The 14588-nt window shown below is 35.9% G+C and overlaps 1 protein-coding gene across 3 annotated transcripts; it reads left to right on the top strand.

The window, feature by feature from the left end:
• Positions 1-254: 254 nt before the first annotated feature.
• On the top strand, positions 255-14370 carry LOC104899854 (transcription factor LHW). Of its 3 annotated transcripts, XM_057390932.1 has the most exons (11): positions 272-1044; positions 1612-1779; positions 2270-2351; positions 2800-2841; positions 2979-3038; positions 7045-8775; positions 8865-8966; positions 9151-9291; positions 9382-9507; positions 9629-9797; positions 13838-14370. In XM_057390932.1, the coding sequence occupies exons 1-11, from the start codon at positions 950-952 to the stop codon at positions 13852-13854; spliced, it is 2733 nt and encodes a 910-aa protein (XP_057246915.1). In that variant the 5' UTR covers positions 272-949; the 3' UTR covers positions 13855-14370. The 3 variants fall into 3 exon arrangements, with proteins under 3 accessions (XP_048490108.1, XP_057246915.1, XP_010685440.2); XM_010687138.4 differs by lacking the exon at positions 13838-14370 and having other exon boundaries at positions 276-1044; positions 9629-10863; XM_048634151.2 differs by lacking the exons at positions 9382-9507; positions 9629-9797; positions 13838-14370 and having other exon boundaries at positions 255-1044; positions 8870-8966; positions 9151-9290.
• The last annotated feature ends 218 nt before the right edge of the window (positions 14371-14588 follow it).

Genomic DNA, 14588 nt, shown 5'->3' with positions numbered 1-14588 from the left:
CCAAACATAAACCAAGTAGAGTTGGTGAATAGTGTAAAAGTCAAACCGTTGCAAGTAAAAAGAAACGGAGGAAGTAATAAATAAGGGGGAGAAGTGATATAAAAATAATGTTTTGGATTGTGGGTGAAAAATAGAGAAAAAGAAAGTAAAATCCAAGAATAATACGATGATAATGGGACACGCGTCTCAAAAGAGAAACGCCTCAGAATTCCCTCTGTCCCGACACTCTCACATGCCCCTTTCGATTCTCTCTCTACTTCTCTTTTCTTTACTCTCTAGTCTTTTACTACTAACGAAATAAGGAAGGGTATTAATGTCCTCTACCAACGTCATCTCTTTCGACAGCAATTCCGCCTACTCCCAATCCCCCCAACGACAAAAAATTCAACTTACTTTCTTACCCTTTTCCTTTTACTTCTTCCGCCATTATCATTTTTCTTACCTCTTCTGCTCTTCTTCTTTCTTCTCCTCACTTCACTCGAAAATGGACATTCTTTTCTTTGATTACGAGCTTAAATCTTCTGGTATTGTCTAGACTCTACACTCTTAATTCCCATATTTTCTCTCTCCAAATTCTCTCTCCTACTACTTCTCAATTTCTCCCTCTTACCATGGATATCAACACCACCATCGTCGAAAATTTGGATCCATTGAGAAAAAGGACTGGTGGGTTAAGAACTAAACAAGCGGGGAGAGGTTCGTGCCGCGGAAGTTAGCCTTTTTTTATTTATTTATTAATTAGTAGAAGGCGTATGATGAGAAAGGTGCGCACACGTCAAAACATATTATGATCAAAACATATTATGATTAGACAAAGGATATCAAAATTGCAAAATGTATGAGCTATGTATTTAGCTAACACTTGTTATTTACTTTATTTGAGATTTTATCGATTTTGCTGTTTCCTGTTAAACACGTCGTTTTTAAGACATTTCGTTACCCGAAAGTGATGGGTTACTTGTTGAAAGAAGTTCTCAAGGCTATATGTGGAGTTAATCAATGGTCTTATGCCGTTTTTTGGAAAATCGGTTGCCAAAATCCTAAGTAAGTTTTTCTCATTTCTATTTCATTTCATTATAATAAATCTAACGTTTTACTTTTTTAGATAGAAGGGTTTTATTTATTTTAGATTAGTAATCGAATATTTTAATTTTTTTTGGCTGAGAAAATGAAAGAAAAGTTAGTAAGAAAATGAAGTATCAATGTTTGTGTTTGGTCTTTTTAGGGTCAAAAACAGTCAATGAACTGCAGTGCTGAAATAATTGTTTTTATTTTATTTTTTTATTTTATGGGTTTTTTTTTTTTAATTGGTAGAACTTAGAAGTAACAAGACTGAAAAGAATTTACCAATTAAATGTCAGTCCATGTACTTTTCCCTTGTTTCAGTTTTGATTCTTTGTTTTTGGAGTTTTATATCTTTGGTTTCGTCTTTATTGTCTTTGAGAATTTAACAGATTTTAAAAAAAACAAGCTTTCAGTTTCTTCCTTCATCTCATTTTTGTTTTTGTCTTGGAAGTAAATTTTTAGGAGTAATACTAGTTTTTGGTGGCTAATTTAAATTAGTTGGGTATTATTATTTGGTAATTTAATTTTAACATATGGTTTTTGCAGGCTACTGATATGGGAAGAATGCTATTATGGATCATCTTCGAGTGCGGCCCAGAATCGATGTTTGCAGAAACAGGAAGGTTATAATAATGGGGCACAAGTGGGTGAGAAAGTGCATATGCTTATGGATAGGATGATGATGTCTAACCATGTTAATGTGGTTGGAGAAGGGTATACCTCAACTTTGTTTTATTCCTTTTCTTGGCTTTATTATGTACTGTATCTCACAAAATTGAAGCTTTGGCACTAAAAAAATGAAGGAAACATGTAGGGAAGGCACATATATTAAGGAATAGGAGAGAGATAGACATACTTCCTCCGTTTTAATTTAGTTGCGACACTTTTAAAATTACGGACTTCTAGGCAATTTTGGAGAGGAGAGAGAAGTTATTATCCAAGATGAAAGTGTCACAACTTAAATTGAAACTTCCTGAAATAGAAAGTGTCACAACTAAATTGAAACGGAGAAAGTAGATAAAAAGAGGGACCCATGTGATGAGGAGAGAAATAAAGATATTTTACCAAAAATGGATATGTAGTGATTAATATGAAACTTTTAAATAAGGGAAATATATAACAATTAGTAGTGATAAAGAAGGGAGGAAGTATTATTTGTCTTATTTTGATTTTATTTTAAAATATTTGTCGCGGATGTTTGTAGGTTAGTTGGTCGAGCTGCATTTACAGGAAACCATCAATGGATTGTCTCTGGATTATACAATGAAATTGCTCACCCAGCTGAGGTATATGAAGAAATTATACGTCGCTTTTTTATGTGGTGGAGATAGATTAATCATCTAGTAAAAGCTGGGTGCTTCACCCTTCGCCTGATTAGATAAGAAGTTGGGATGCTTGCTTCTCGATGATGTGTCGACTTATTGCACAAGACGAATTAAAGATCTTTGTGTTTGACGAAACATCGATTTATTACGTGGAGTCTGTGGAGACAGTCTACCTTTTCATAGAAGAATTGATTTTTCTATATTACTGATCTAGTAAAAGCTAGTTAATTGTTTCCTGAATATGTTCCTATAAAAGAGTATGTTACTGTAAAGAAGTTCATGAATATTTGTGTTTGTGCTCTGTATGAAATGACAATTTTTTATTGCAAAAGTGTAGACAGATTGCAAGATTGAGTTTTATTGAGTTCACTCAGCATTATCTGACTGGAATCCTCATGTTTTTTGTCAGGTTCTGAATGAGGTTCGCCATCAATTTTCTGCTGGCATGCAAGTAAGGATCAAATGCATAACGTTCTTAATTTTTTTGCTCTTTTTTTCTTCTGTGCTGCTGCTGTTAGAACTTTTACTACTTCTGTCATGGTGTTGCCCTTCTGTTAATTTTTACTCAAATGTATATCTATATTGCAGACAATTGCTGTCATTCCAGTTATTCCACATGGAGTTCTTCAGCTTGGTTCATCCTTAACTGTGAGTTCAATATTTACCTTTCTTTAAATCTTGTCAGATGATGAGAATTGAGTTATTTGTGTGCTCAGTGAAGTTCTTTGGTTTGATAGTAGTAAACTACTATCATTATCATTTGTTGTTGAGTGGATTTCCTATGAGAAAAATCATACCTAAAAGCACTTTACATCTATAATTCTTTATCAGCTTTATCTTCACAGACAAAATGGTGATGTATTGAGTGATCTGACGTCTTTTGGAAGTTAGAACTTAGAAGCTCACTTTATCTAGAATCTTTCTCTTATCAGAGACCCTTTGTACTATTGAGTTTATAATTTTGTGGAAAAAAAGAGTGCTTAAATGATCTAACTGTAGAGTTAAAGGCTAGTGGATGCATTAGATGGGATTAGTGGATGCATTAGATGGCATCAATGGCTCTTCCAGTAGGTGGTAATGATAATGAGTTTATAAGATATTGCTAGTAAGTCCCATGACAATGTCTTAAACAGTGCTTTTCCCCCTCAAGTATGTGATTTTTCTTCATGAATTTCTATACCACCTTTAGAGGTTGTAATGAGTCATAATGTTAATTTATTGAGAAAAATACATACAAGTTTACTACAACAATGCTAGAAAGAAATTCCTTACTAATTAACTTTGGCATTAGACATTCCTTGAAAAATATGTACAAGTTTACTATAATGATCACAATTTATTATCGTTTACCAAACAAGCTGCAAAGTCTGGGGAGGAGAAAGCTGGCTTACTTCATAAGTTTTCTTCACCTTCTCAATAGATCAATTTTCTGGAACACTGCTCACCTTTTGATCAAGGAAGTCGGATCTACACATGTAGTCTATCATTCTCGTCTTTCAGGAAATATATCTCCACAAAAGCTTCTTTTTGTGAAACAGATTTTTAGCTGCCCACTTCTCTGGAAGACCAAATTCTAGCGGCCCATACTCCAACTCCTCATCAGTTCACTACGTCCATTTTCCAACCCCATTCGGCTTAACGCCACAAACCAACTACTTCTTCCGTTTAAATTTAGTTGTGACATTTTAAAATCACGGACTCCTAGATCATGTACAAATTACAATGAAGCTCTTGGGTGTCTCTCCATGGAGACACTTTGCAAAGTGGCTCTTGGGGGAGACACCATTTGGGTTGAATGAGAGATGACTCTCCAATGTGTGGGCCCACATACTATTGCAATTACTTAAGTTTTCTTTTCTTCTTGCAACCATTTGATGATATTTTTTATAAAAATAAAATAAAAGATGGTAATAATTATTATCCCAACAACTATAATTTTTCTTTATTTATAAAATGAGCCTAATATTGGATATAGTTCATGCACAAAATCTACTATCTTTTTTTTTTTTTTTTGTAATAATGTCTATTGAGACGACTGTTGCAATGTGAGTACCTATATAGTACTTAAAAAAATTGGGCGTGAATTTTTTTCCATTTGAAACACGCTAATACTTTTCATCTTTGTATATTCTAACAATCCAGTTATTGTAATTTGTCACTTCAGCATTCGAACAATATTTTAGGTTGTGAAAAAATTACAAATATTATGTATCTTTGTATCCTCTCTTCCATAATAAGTTAATAACCAAAAACATATTGGCTGGGTTGCCATCTCTGTTGTCTCATTGTTAGAATTTACCATTGTGTTAGAATATTGCCTTTCAAAGACAATCAAAGGTTGAAGTTTCGAAGAACATTTAAAATTGAAGCACAAGTAAAATAAGTTAATTTAACTTAATTAAAGCACAAGTATCAAAAGCATAAGTTAATGTAATTGTCAAACAGTAAACCAGATCGCACCAAATGATTCGGTTTGCTCCGCTTTTGGATCTGATACGGTTTGGTTTGGTCTGATTAAGGCATACATGTACTTCCTTTCTATGACAATGTCTTAAATAAGTCCCATGACAATGTCTTAAACAGTGCTTTTCCCCCTCAAGTATGTGATTTTTCTTCATGAATTTCTATACCACCTTTAGAGGTTGTAATGAGTCATAATGTTAATTTATTGAGAAAAATACATACAAGTTTACTACAACAATGCTAGAAAGAAATTCCTTACTAATTAACTTTGGCATTAGACATCCTTGAAAAATATGTACAAGTTTACTATAATGATCACAATTTATTATCGTTTACCAAACAAGCTGCAAAGTCTGGGGAGGAGAAAGCTGGCTTACTTCATAAGTTTTCTTCACCTTCTCAATAGATCAATTTTCTGGAACACTGCTCACCTTTTGATCAAGGAAGTCGGATCTACACATGTAGTCTATCATTCTCGTCTTTCAGGAAATATATCTCCACAAAAGCTTCTTTTTGTGAAACAGATTTTTAGCTGCCCACTTCTCTGGAAGACCAAATTCTAGCGGCCCATACTCCAACTCCTCATCAGTTCACTACGTCCATTTTCCAACCCCATTCGGCTTAACGCCACAAACCAACTACTTCTTCCGTTTAAATTTAGTTGTGACACTTTTAAAATCACGGACTCCTAGATCATGTACAAATTACAATGAAGCTCTTGGGTGTCTCTCCATGGAGACACTTTGCAAAGTGGCTCTTGGGGGAGACACCATTTGGGTTGAATGAGAGATGACTCTCCAATGTGTGGGGCCCACATACTATTGCAATTACTTAAGTTTTCTTTTCTTCTTGCAACCATTTGATGATATTTTTTATAAAAATAAAATAAAAGATGGTAATAATTATTATCCCAACAACTATAATTTTTCTTTATTTATAAAATGAGCCTAATATTGGATATAGTTCATGCACAAAATCTACTATCTTTTTTTTTTTTTTTTTGTAATAATGTCTATTGAGACGACTGTTGCAATGTGAGTACCTATATAGTACTTAAAAAAATTGGGCGTGAATTTTTTTCCATTTGAAACACGCTAATACTTTTCATCTTTGTATATTCTAACAATCCAGTTATTGTAATTTGTCACTTCAGCATTCGAACAATATTTTAGGTTGTGAAAAAATTACAAATATTATGTATCTTTGTATCCTCTCTTCCATAATAAGTTAATAACCAAAAACATATTGGCTGGGTTGCCATCTCTGTTGTCTCATTGTTAGAATTTACCATTGTGTTAGAATATTGCCTTTCAAAGACAATCAAAGGTTGAAGTTTCGAAGAACATTTAAAATTGAAGCACAAGTAAAATAAGTTAATTTAACTTAATTAAAGCACAAGTATCAAAAGCATAAGTTAATGTAATTGTCAAACAGTAAACCAGATCGCACCAAATGATTCGGTTTGCTCCGCTTTTGGATCTGATACGGTTTGGTTTGGTCTGATTAAGGCATACATGTACTTCCTTTCTATGAGGAGGACTCTCTGGTGCAACAGATCTTATTGCACTTTGCTTAATTTGATTTCGAATCGCATTCCATAATTCACATTACAGGTCAGGCACGCTAACCAGTAAGTAGTAACCATATGAAAAATCCTACATCTAGGACGTATTACAGTAACAAGTCGGTATGCCCTTCTCATATCTTATTTCTTGGACAGATCTGATTAAGTAATCGGGCCCTTCAAGGGTTATATTAGATACCTGAATTTGTGGAAAGTCTCACTTACCAGTCATTTTTTGCAATGATGTGTCATGTCTGATACCCTACATGACCTGATCTGATGCTTCACTACCAATTCAATGAGTATATGCATTATGAACTGGAGATGGCTTACCTGTCTTTTAATGCACTAGGTTACAATTTCGTCAAATTTATTACGTAAAGTCATGCTACACCTTTGATGAGGTGATGGAGTTGACATAATTTATTTATTTTTTAACTAACTAAAGGCCATGTGAAATTCGAAGCATTTCATAGGATATGTTTGGTCATCCTTATCTCTCATGTAGAAACAGACGTGGATTATGTTGTCAAATGTTGGTTTCTTAGTTATCCTTTAATTGATGTCTATAACATGACTCCTGCTTTCCTGCTTTTATTTGTTTTCCTGATGTACTTTATGCTTCAGATAATGGAGAATGTTGGCTTTGTGCATGATGTGAGGAGTTTTATTCTTCAAGTGGGTTGTGTTCCCAGTGTGTTCACCTCTGATAATTATTTTGCTAAAGACGCTGCCTCCATGTTGGGGCTCCCGGTTGCTGATGTAACAACTAACCCTATCAATCTACATGGAAATCCAACCACGACGAACTATAGTGGTGTAGCTGCAGGCAAAATCAACCTGCAGAGAACCACTTCTGAGATTCAGAGGCTTGCCAGTCAATCATCCAATTGTCTTCTTACTCACTTTCAAGATAACTTGCAAGTTAGTGGTTCAACATTTAAAATGCCTAGCCTGACTCAAGATTTAAGCAAGGGCAAAGAAGATCATGATGCAGTGATGATCAGTTCTATTGTAAATTCTGATGTCCATGCAAATGCTTTGGTAGCAAACAAAAGCAATCGAGGTGTTGTAATGCCTTTGAAATCTGATTGTTTGATAAGTCAGTCAACTTCAAATAGTCCAGGATCAGGGATCAATCGTCATCGATCTTTTGCAAGTTGGCACCCAACAACATTGAAGCAGATGATGGTCTCACATGAAGGTTCAGCAGAGGGCAAAGATAGCACTTCAGCATCTGTCTGCAACCCTAATAAATGCCATCTTGCTGCTTTGAATCAGAACGAAACCATCTTGTCTGGAAAGTATGAATTTGATGTTGGTATGATTGGTGAACATGCCCATTCTTTTCAAACATCTGATTCTGCTAATTTGGATTCTTCTATCAATGATGTGTTTGGGTTGTTGAAGACAGATAATCCTAGTAGCACTAGCACGTTAACAGGTGTTCTCGATCATGAAAATTATACCAAAGATGGTGCACTGAATGCTAAGTATATCCATGGAAAACTGCAGGATAACGATAGTTGTGAAGTCCTGGAAACACCTACGAGAAAACAAGAGCATATGCAATCTGGTGGTTCCATTCATGATAACTTTGGTATTGGAAGTCATGTAACATTATTGAAGAACTCTGTGCCTGAGAATATATTTGTTCAATCATCAGCAGGAGATGACTTATTCGATGTACTGGGAGTGGATTTTAAAAATAAACTCCTAAATGGAAACACTAGTTACTTTCCTCCCAACATCTCTGCAAATTCAAAAAATCACATAAAGGAATTGACAAAATCTGTGAGCCTGCAAAATTTGGGATCTGATCAGGTCTATTCAAATTATGAAGGAATCTCAGAAAGTGGTGTTTTCTCTTCATCGGGTTCCGATCATCTCTTAGATGCTGTGATATGTGGTGTTGGGTCTGGTGTCAGGCAGATCTCAGATGATGATGCTTCATGCAAGACCACTCTGTCGAAGATTAGTAATTGCTCTGTCCCTCATATTCCTCGCAGCAACCCTCTGGTATCTGGGCTGTATGATATGTCAGATAGGATGCAGGACCAGATTTTTGGGCTTTCTAAGCCTATAGTTAAATTAGTTGAACCAATAGGAAATCCGGTCAGGTCTGCTTGTGGCACGAATGACAATAGAAGCTGTACATATGGATCACAAATTAGTTCCTGGATTGAACAAGGGCCTAGTACTAGTGTTTCTACTGCAAATTCAAAAAAGTCAGATGGAGGAAAATCAAATCGTAAAAGACTTAAACCCGGAGAAAATCCTAGACCAAGGCCTAAAGATCGGCAGATGATCCAAGATCGCGTGAAGGAGCTGCGTGAGATAGTGCCAAATGGATCTAAGGTAAAACATGCCCCATGATTTATCTTCCTTCACTTCTCGATTTAACAATTTGTAGAGTGACATTTGACACTTTATTTTTTGTTGTGCAGTGTAGTATAGATGCTTTGCTGGAACGTACAATAAAGCATATGCTTTTCCTGCAGAGTGTAACTAAGCATGCTGACAAACTAAAACAGACAGTGGAATCAAAGGTAGAGATGATCATTTTTGCTTCACTACTATTTTTAGAGATAACCACTAAGTTCATGTCATGAACTCAACATGTGCACTGAACTCAACTTCTGAATGGCGAATTAGTTTGGTCTTAGATTTAGTTCTTAAAAGCAAAACGTAAGAGGTGTTAAGTGTTCTAGTTCTCTGTTTCTGATCCTGCAGATTGCTAACAAGGAAGGTGGAATGCTTTCAAAGGATGGTTTTCAGGGCAGTGCAACCTGGGCCTTTGAGCTTGGCTCCCAATCTATGGTTTGTCCGATAGTGGTTGAAGATTTGAATCCTCCTCGTCAATTGCTTATAGAGGTAACTTCTTTCCTTTAGAAGTAAACCACTGATAAATCCTCCTTTTGAGGTTATTTCAGTAATAATCTGTGATGATGTTTATTTGCTCAGATGCTTTGCGAACATCGGGGCTTTTTTTTGGAGATAGCTGATATAATTAGAGGACTAGGTTTGACCATCTTAAAGGGGGTCATGGAAGTGCGGAATGACAAAATATGGGCACGCTTTGCAGTTGAGGTAATTCTCAAGAACATGACTATTGACTTCTGTTATGTTGTTTACAAAGTAATGTAAGAATCATATTCTTGAGAAACTGACAATTTGACTTCCTTTGTGTTGTTCACATGTTTGATTGTAGGCAAACAGGGATGTCACGAGGATGGAAGTATTTATCTCACTAGTCCATTTATTGGAGCAAACTCTAAATAGCAGCACGGCTTCAGTTAATGGTACAAATGATGACAATATGGCAGTTCTTCCCACTTCAATGCCCGTCAATCATCAACTTGTTGCTCCAATAGTTTGCGGTGAGCCATCTACGATATAGTATTTTCTGATAGGATATGTTGAGAGCAAACAATTTCTCACTTGCTATGACCGACATTTCCTATGTCCTTGTCTGGGTCAGTGGTCTCTTGGTACCGAACCCCGCACTAAGATAGTACATATGGAGGTTTATGATTTGGGTCATCTAGGTAGTTGTCTTTGACCTCTGAATATGTATGGCATCTCTGTATAGGTATATTGCCTATGCACATCGGCTTCGTTAGGATTTTTTTCGTTTATATTAATGTGAATGGAGAGGGATAAGGGTTAAAGTGCAACAAAATGTATAGAATTACACGGAAAGGTTGGGTTAGGGAGGGTTTTTTTTTTTATAAACTAAGGTTTGAAGAGTAGCTGTTTATCTAAGATGACTTCAACCTCTTTGACGCATTTGAGGATTTACAGATGTGTACTTGGATTGTGTTAAGGTCTAGAACTCCAGTATTTAGATTTTAGATGTATGAATTTGTCATAGTAGTGTTATCCAAATGCAGTTCAGACTCTTCTGAGGAATTTCTATATCTACACACACCAAGTGTTTTTGCTGTATTTTGATTCAATAGGATTTAGGGAAAGTTTATTACTTCCTCCGTTCCATAATAAGTGAAACACTTCTCTAAAAAAGCTTTCACATAAAAGAGAGAAGTGTTTCACTTATTAAGGAACGGAGGAAGTATAAATGATAATGCCTGAATTTATATCAACCGTCTTTTGCCGAGACTGTTTTTGAAGGTGAAAATAATGAGGTGTGTGAAATGCTCCTCCTCAAGAGAAGAGAAAAGAAGAGATCATTGTTGTTTGGTGTTTACAGTTTATTCCTTAGATTTATAAGTTTGGCTAGATTATCTTAGTCTAATTGGACTTTGATTATCTTAGACTTATTGAACTTTGTTTATCTTAGCCAAATGGATAATCATAGAGAGAGATTGCGCGCGATACAGTCCTTTCTTTTTTATTCTTTATTTCTCTTAGCCAATAAATTATCTTGGTTTAACTGAAATTTGATTGTGTATTTACATTGATATATAAGACTGTAACATTATTATATGAGATTTTCTTATATTCATAGTAGTATACCTATTAAAGAAGTTTGGTAAAAAAAATCTATGAAATGAAAAACAAATAGCGCAATCCTTCTGCTTTAAAAGTAGGTCTAATCTTCGTTGGTTTTATCTAATGCTTTAAAGTAGGTCTAATATTCTTAGGTTTAATATAATGAGAATGAAACTTAAACCCCTTGGTTGTTGTGCACCACTGTACATTTTCCTACATTGGAAAAAGAAGAGGGAAAATAACGTATTATTATAAATTAAAGGATTTATTTTTCTATTGGCGATTGATTTTAGTATGGAACCTCCGTTGGCTGTGTAAGTTGACTGAACTCCCCACTATGTACATACTATTCATGATTTTGTGGTTTCGTAGTAGATGTAGTAGATGAGAATCTGTTTCATAATTGATCCTTTAAATCGTGATCTCCAAGGAGAAACTCGTGGCGTGCAATAAAATTTCACTAAGTTGATGAAACAAAGAACTAATGATGCGCGCTGAGAACCTACTCGTTACCAATCGTACATTTAACCTCTAGCTAGTTGTGTACCTTAATATTCGAAAGGTACAAATTCTATCTATAAACTTCGTCTTAAATATGTAGACATATCCTTTTCCTGTCTCTCAAAAACGCCCCCCAAAAAACTAAACTTTATAAAGCCTTAACATTCCCTTGCCACCCAAAAGGCTCGCTAGTGGCCGCGGGGTCGTCGACGAGCTACGATGGGTCCCCTCTTTCGCCCTCAGTGTCGTTCGTCCCCTCCTTGTTCTTCCGTTGCGTCGTTTTGTCCCCTCCTCGTTCTACCGTCGCGTTGTCTCCTCCTCTCCTCTCCTTTCCCTTGCTGTTGTGCCACCTCTTCTCTTCCTCCGCAATCGCGTCATCCTACTCCCCTTCCTCACAGTCGCGTCAACCTTCACCTTCCCCAAAGTTATGTTGCCCTTTCCTCATCTCCTTTGTTGTGTCGCCCCCCTCCCTCCCCTGTTGCGTCGTCCCCCTCCCCCATCCCTGCAGTCGCGTCCCCTCCTCCCTTCCCCCATCGTTGTGTCAAACCCTCTCCCTTCCCCGCAGTCGTGTCAACCTCCCCCTTCCCCATGGTCGAGTCACTCCGTTTCGAATTCACGTCGATCCTTGCCTTTAGTCAGTTCACCAGGATTGGTGGTAGCATTTTCCTTCGTGCTTCCCCTCCTGCTATATTTGAGTTTTCTAGGTTTAGGTTCCCCTCCTTGGTCCGTGTTACTGGTTCAGTTTTAGGTCATAGGTTTTCATTTCCCGGTTCTAGTTAAGTGGCTAAGTTTAGTATCCCCTTACCCGGTTTCAGTTACAGTGGTTAAGTTTTAGTATCCCTTCTCCGTTCTGTAGTCTTGATTTTGGAGTGTAGTTTCCTTTCCCCGTTCCATGTTAGTGTTAGTTATCGTATTCGGTTGGCTTGGAAGTAGCAAGTTTGCGAAGGATACTGTCAACTTTTGGAAGGTGAAGTACTGTGGACAACGTGGTATAATGATTCGGATATTCGTCTTAGTTTGCTTGTTTTGATGTAATGTGTTTAAGTTTTAGTTTAGTTGTATGCAGATTCGATTTTTCTTCTTATGTATGGGTGTGCTTGGGTTTATTTAATACTGATAGGTATGGTAGCAAAAATGAGAGGACGTTTACTCTTTCATCCTGTTGTGGTGAATTAGATCTTTTAGGTTAGAGATTGCAAGGTTGGATCTTCGGATTCGTAGATTTGAGTGAATTGCTTCAATATAATTCGCCCAAAAAATGTATCTTGTGGGAGGCCCTCTTTTTTTTATTTAGAGTAAGTTATGACCTCCACGCATTTTGAGTTTCAGTCTTACAATACTAAACTCTGGTTACCCTTGCAAAAGGGTCAGAAGTCACCAAAGGAGGTGACTTCTTGGTTACTTCTATCAGTCGAATCCCAGGAAGGTGTAAGTATCAAGGACCTTGGGATTTTGTGGCTAGTAGATATTGGGGTCTACTAGCTGAGTTGTGGCAATCTACATCGTTTGGTTGTCGTCTTTCAACAGTTTCCTCTCATATCAAGCTTGCCCCAACAAGACCTCTATCTGAAGCCCACCACCTATATATTATCACTCGAGCGTAGTCTAAGTTGGTCTGGTTATGTATTAATAGTTTGTTTTTGTTTACAAGAGTCTGTAAGAGCAAATGATGAAGCTACCCTAGTTTCATTTTGCTTTGTTATGTGTTTGATTGTATTAGCAATATGTACTTTTGTTTTTAGTTATAATGCAAATTTTCCCATTGTCAAAAAAAAAAATCTCAAAGTAGATATTCCTTGTAGTTTGTAGATAGGAAAACTTGGAAATTTTCTGTATTGAAAATCTCAATTTTATTTTTACGTGACGTTATGTAATTTAGATCCTGCATGAGTAAAAACAATGCTCATAAAAGCATATGATCTATATTCAAAGTAGAACTAAATACATAATACTCCTATTTCTAAAAGACACTTACACTTTAATTTTTATACATATCAATACAAAACTTTGAATATTAATATTTCTAGTTTTGTATTTGTAAAAATTATTAAAAAGTAGATATCTATACAATACATATTAAGACGAATATAACAAGATTTCGCATGATTATATTTTTCCTTACGTACAAATCACAAACGATGGTCAAAGTGAATTTATGAATCGTGAAAAATATCAAGGTATAACAATTGAAAAACTGAGATATTACAAAACAAAAGTTTGTATCTAGTTGATATATATAGATCAACATACAATTTATGATAAAAAATGTACAGCAAAAGACTATAATAATATGATAGAAAATGGAGATAATGAAAACTATAATAAGGTTGAGAAATAAGAAGAAATAAAGCAATGAGAAAATTTTCAAAGGTGTGTCATGCGATATACATGATTTAGTTTTTCTCAAATTGTGGTGGTGGATCAACACTTGGAATAGTGACTTCCCTTATTCCCCCTTGGATGCCAGGTACCCCGATATTCTAAAATGGGAAAGAAATTTCCGTCCAGTGACGAGAATGAATAATGAGTTGGTACATTGGTGTCCTCCTGCATATGTTTCACTGAAATGTAACATTGACGCATCAGAAAATTGGAAGAAAGGAAAGCGGGTGCGGGAGGGATCCTTAGAAATCGGAAAGGCACTTTCATTAGTATGTTTTCTTGCCCGATACCTTTCAAAGAAATCAACAAGGTAGAAGTTTTTGCTATATTCAAAGCAATTGAAATGTCTTTGATGGTGGTTTGGGTTCTTTATTCTTGTTCGATGATTGAACTCGACTACATCGATCAATTCTGTGCATGGAATGGTGCAATAGCAACAATAGAGGCCCACATAACCTTTATTTTGAACTCAACTTCATTAAATCTACCATAAGGAGTTCGCCTAATCTTTCAATCATATGTCGTGGATGAGATGCAAACTCTGTAGCTGATCATTTGGCCAAACAAGGAGCATCGATTTTTTTGGCATGATTGTAATAAAATTTTGTTTTATGGTTGCTTTTTTTTTTTCTTGTGTATGGTGTTTGGCTTTGGATGAATCTTTGTTTTACCTCTTTGAAGAGCTCTCTCGAACATCTCTTGGTGTTTTTTTTGGCTCTTTACCTATAATGCTAAACCCAATTATCAAAAGAAAAGAAAAGAATTGACTTATTTTTACAAGAAATGGTGTCTTACAAAGGTTGAGAGTACTGATTATTCAGTACTTCATTGTGGAA

This window comes from Beta vulgaris, chromosome 7 (assembly GCF_026745355.1).
Source record: "Beta vulgaris subsp. vulgaris cultivar EL10 chromosome 7, EL10.2, whole genome shotgun sequence".
Lineage (NCBI taxonomy): Eukaryota > Viridiplantae > Streptophyta > Magnoliopsida > Caryophyllales > Amaranthaceae > Beta > Beta vulgaris.
The sequence above is the reverse complement of the archived record's forward strand: the minus strand, read 5'-3'. Positions and strand labels throughout refer to the sequence as shown.

What these genes read in the sequence shown, in the direction of transcription:
- LOC104899854 (XM_010687138.4), top strand. Translation starts at nt 950, where the DNA reads ATGGGTTACTTGTTGAAAGAAGTTCTCAAGGCTATATGTGGAGTTAAT. An exon ending in AAATTGCTCACCCAGCTGAG is followed by an intron (nt 2,352 to 2,799) that starts GTATATGAAGAA and finishes GTTTTTTGTCAG; the next exon opens with GTTCTGAATGAGGTTCGCCA. An exon ending in TAGTGCCAAATGGATCTAAG is followed by an intron (nt 8,776 to 8,864) that starts GTAAAACATGCC and finishes TTTGTTGTGCAG; the next exon opens with TGTAGTATAGATGCTTTGCT.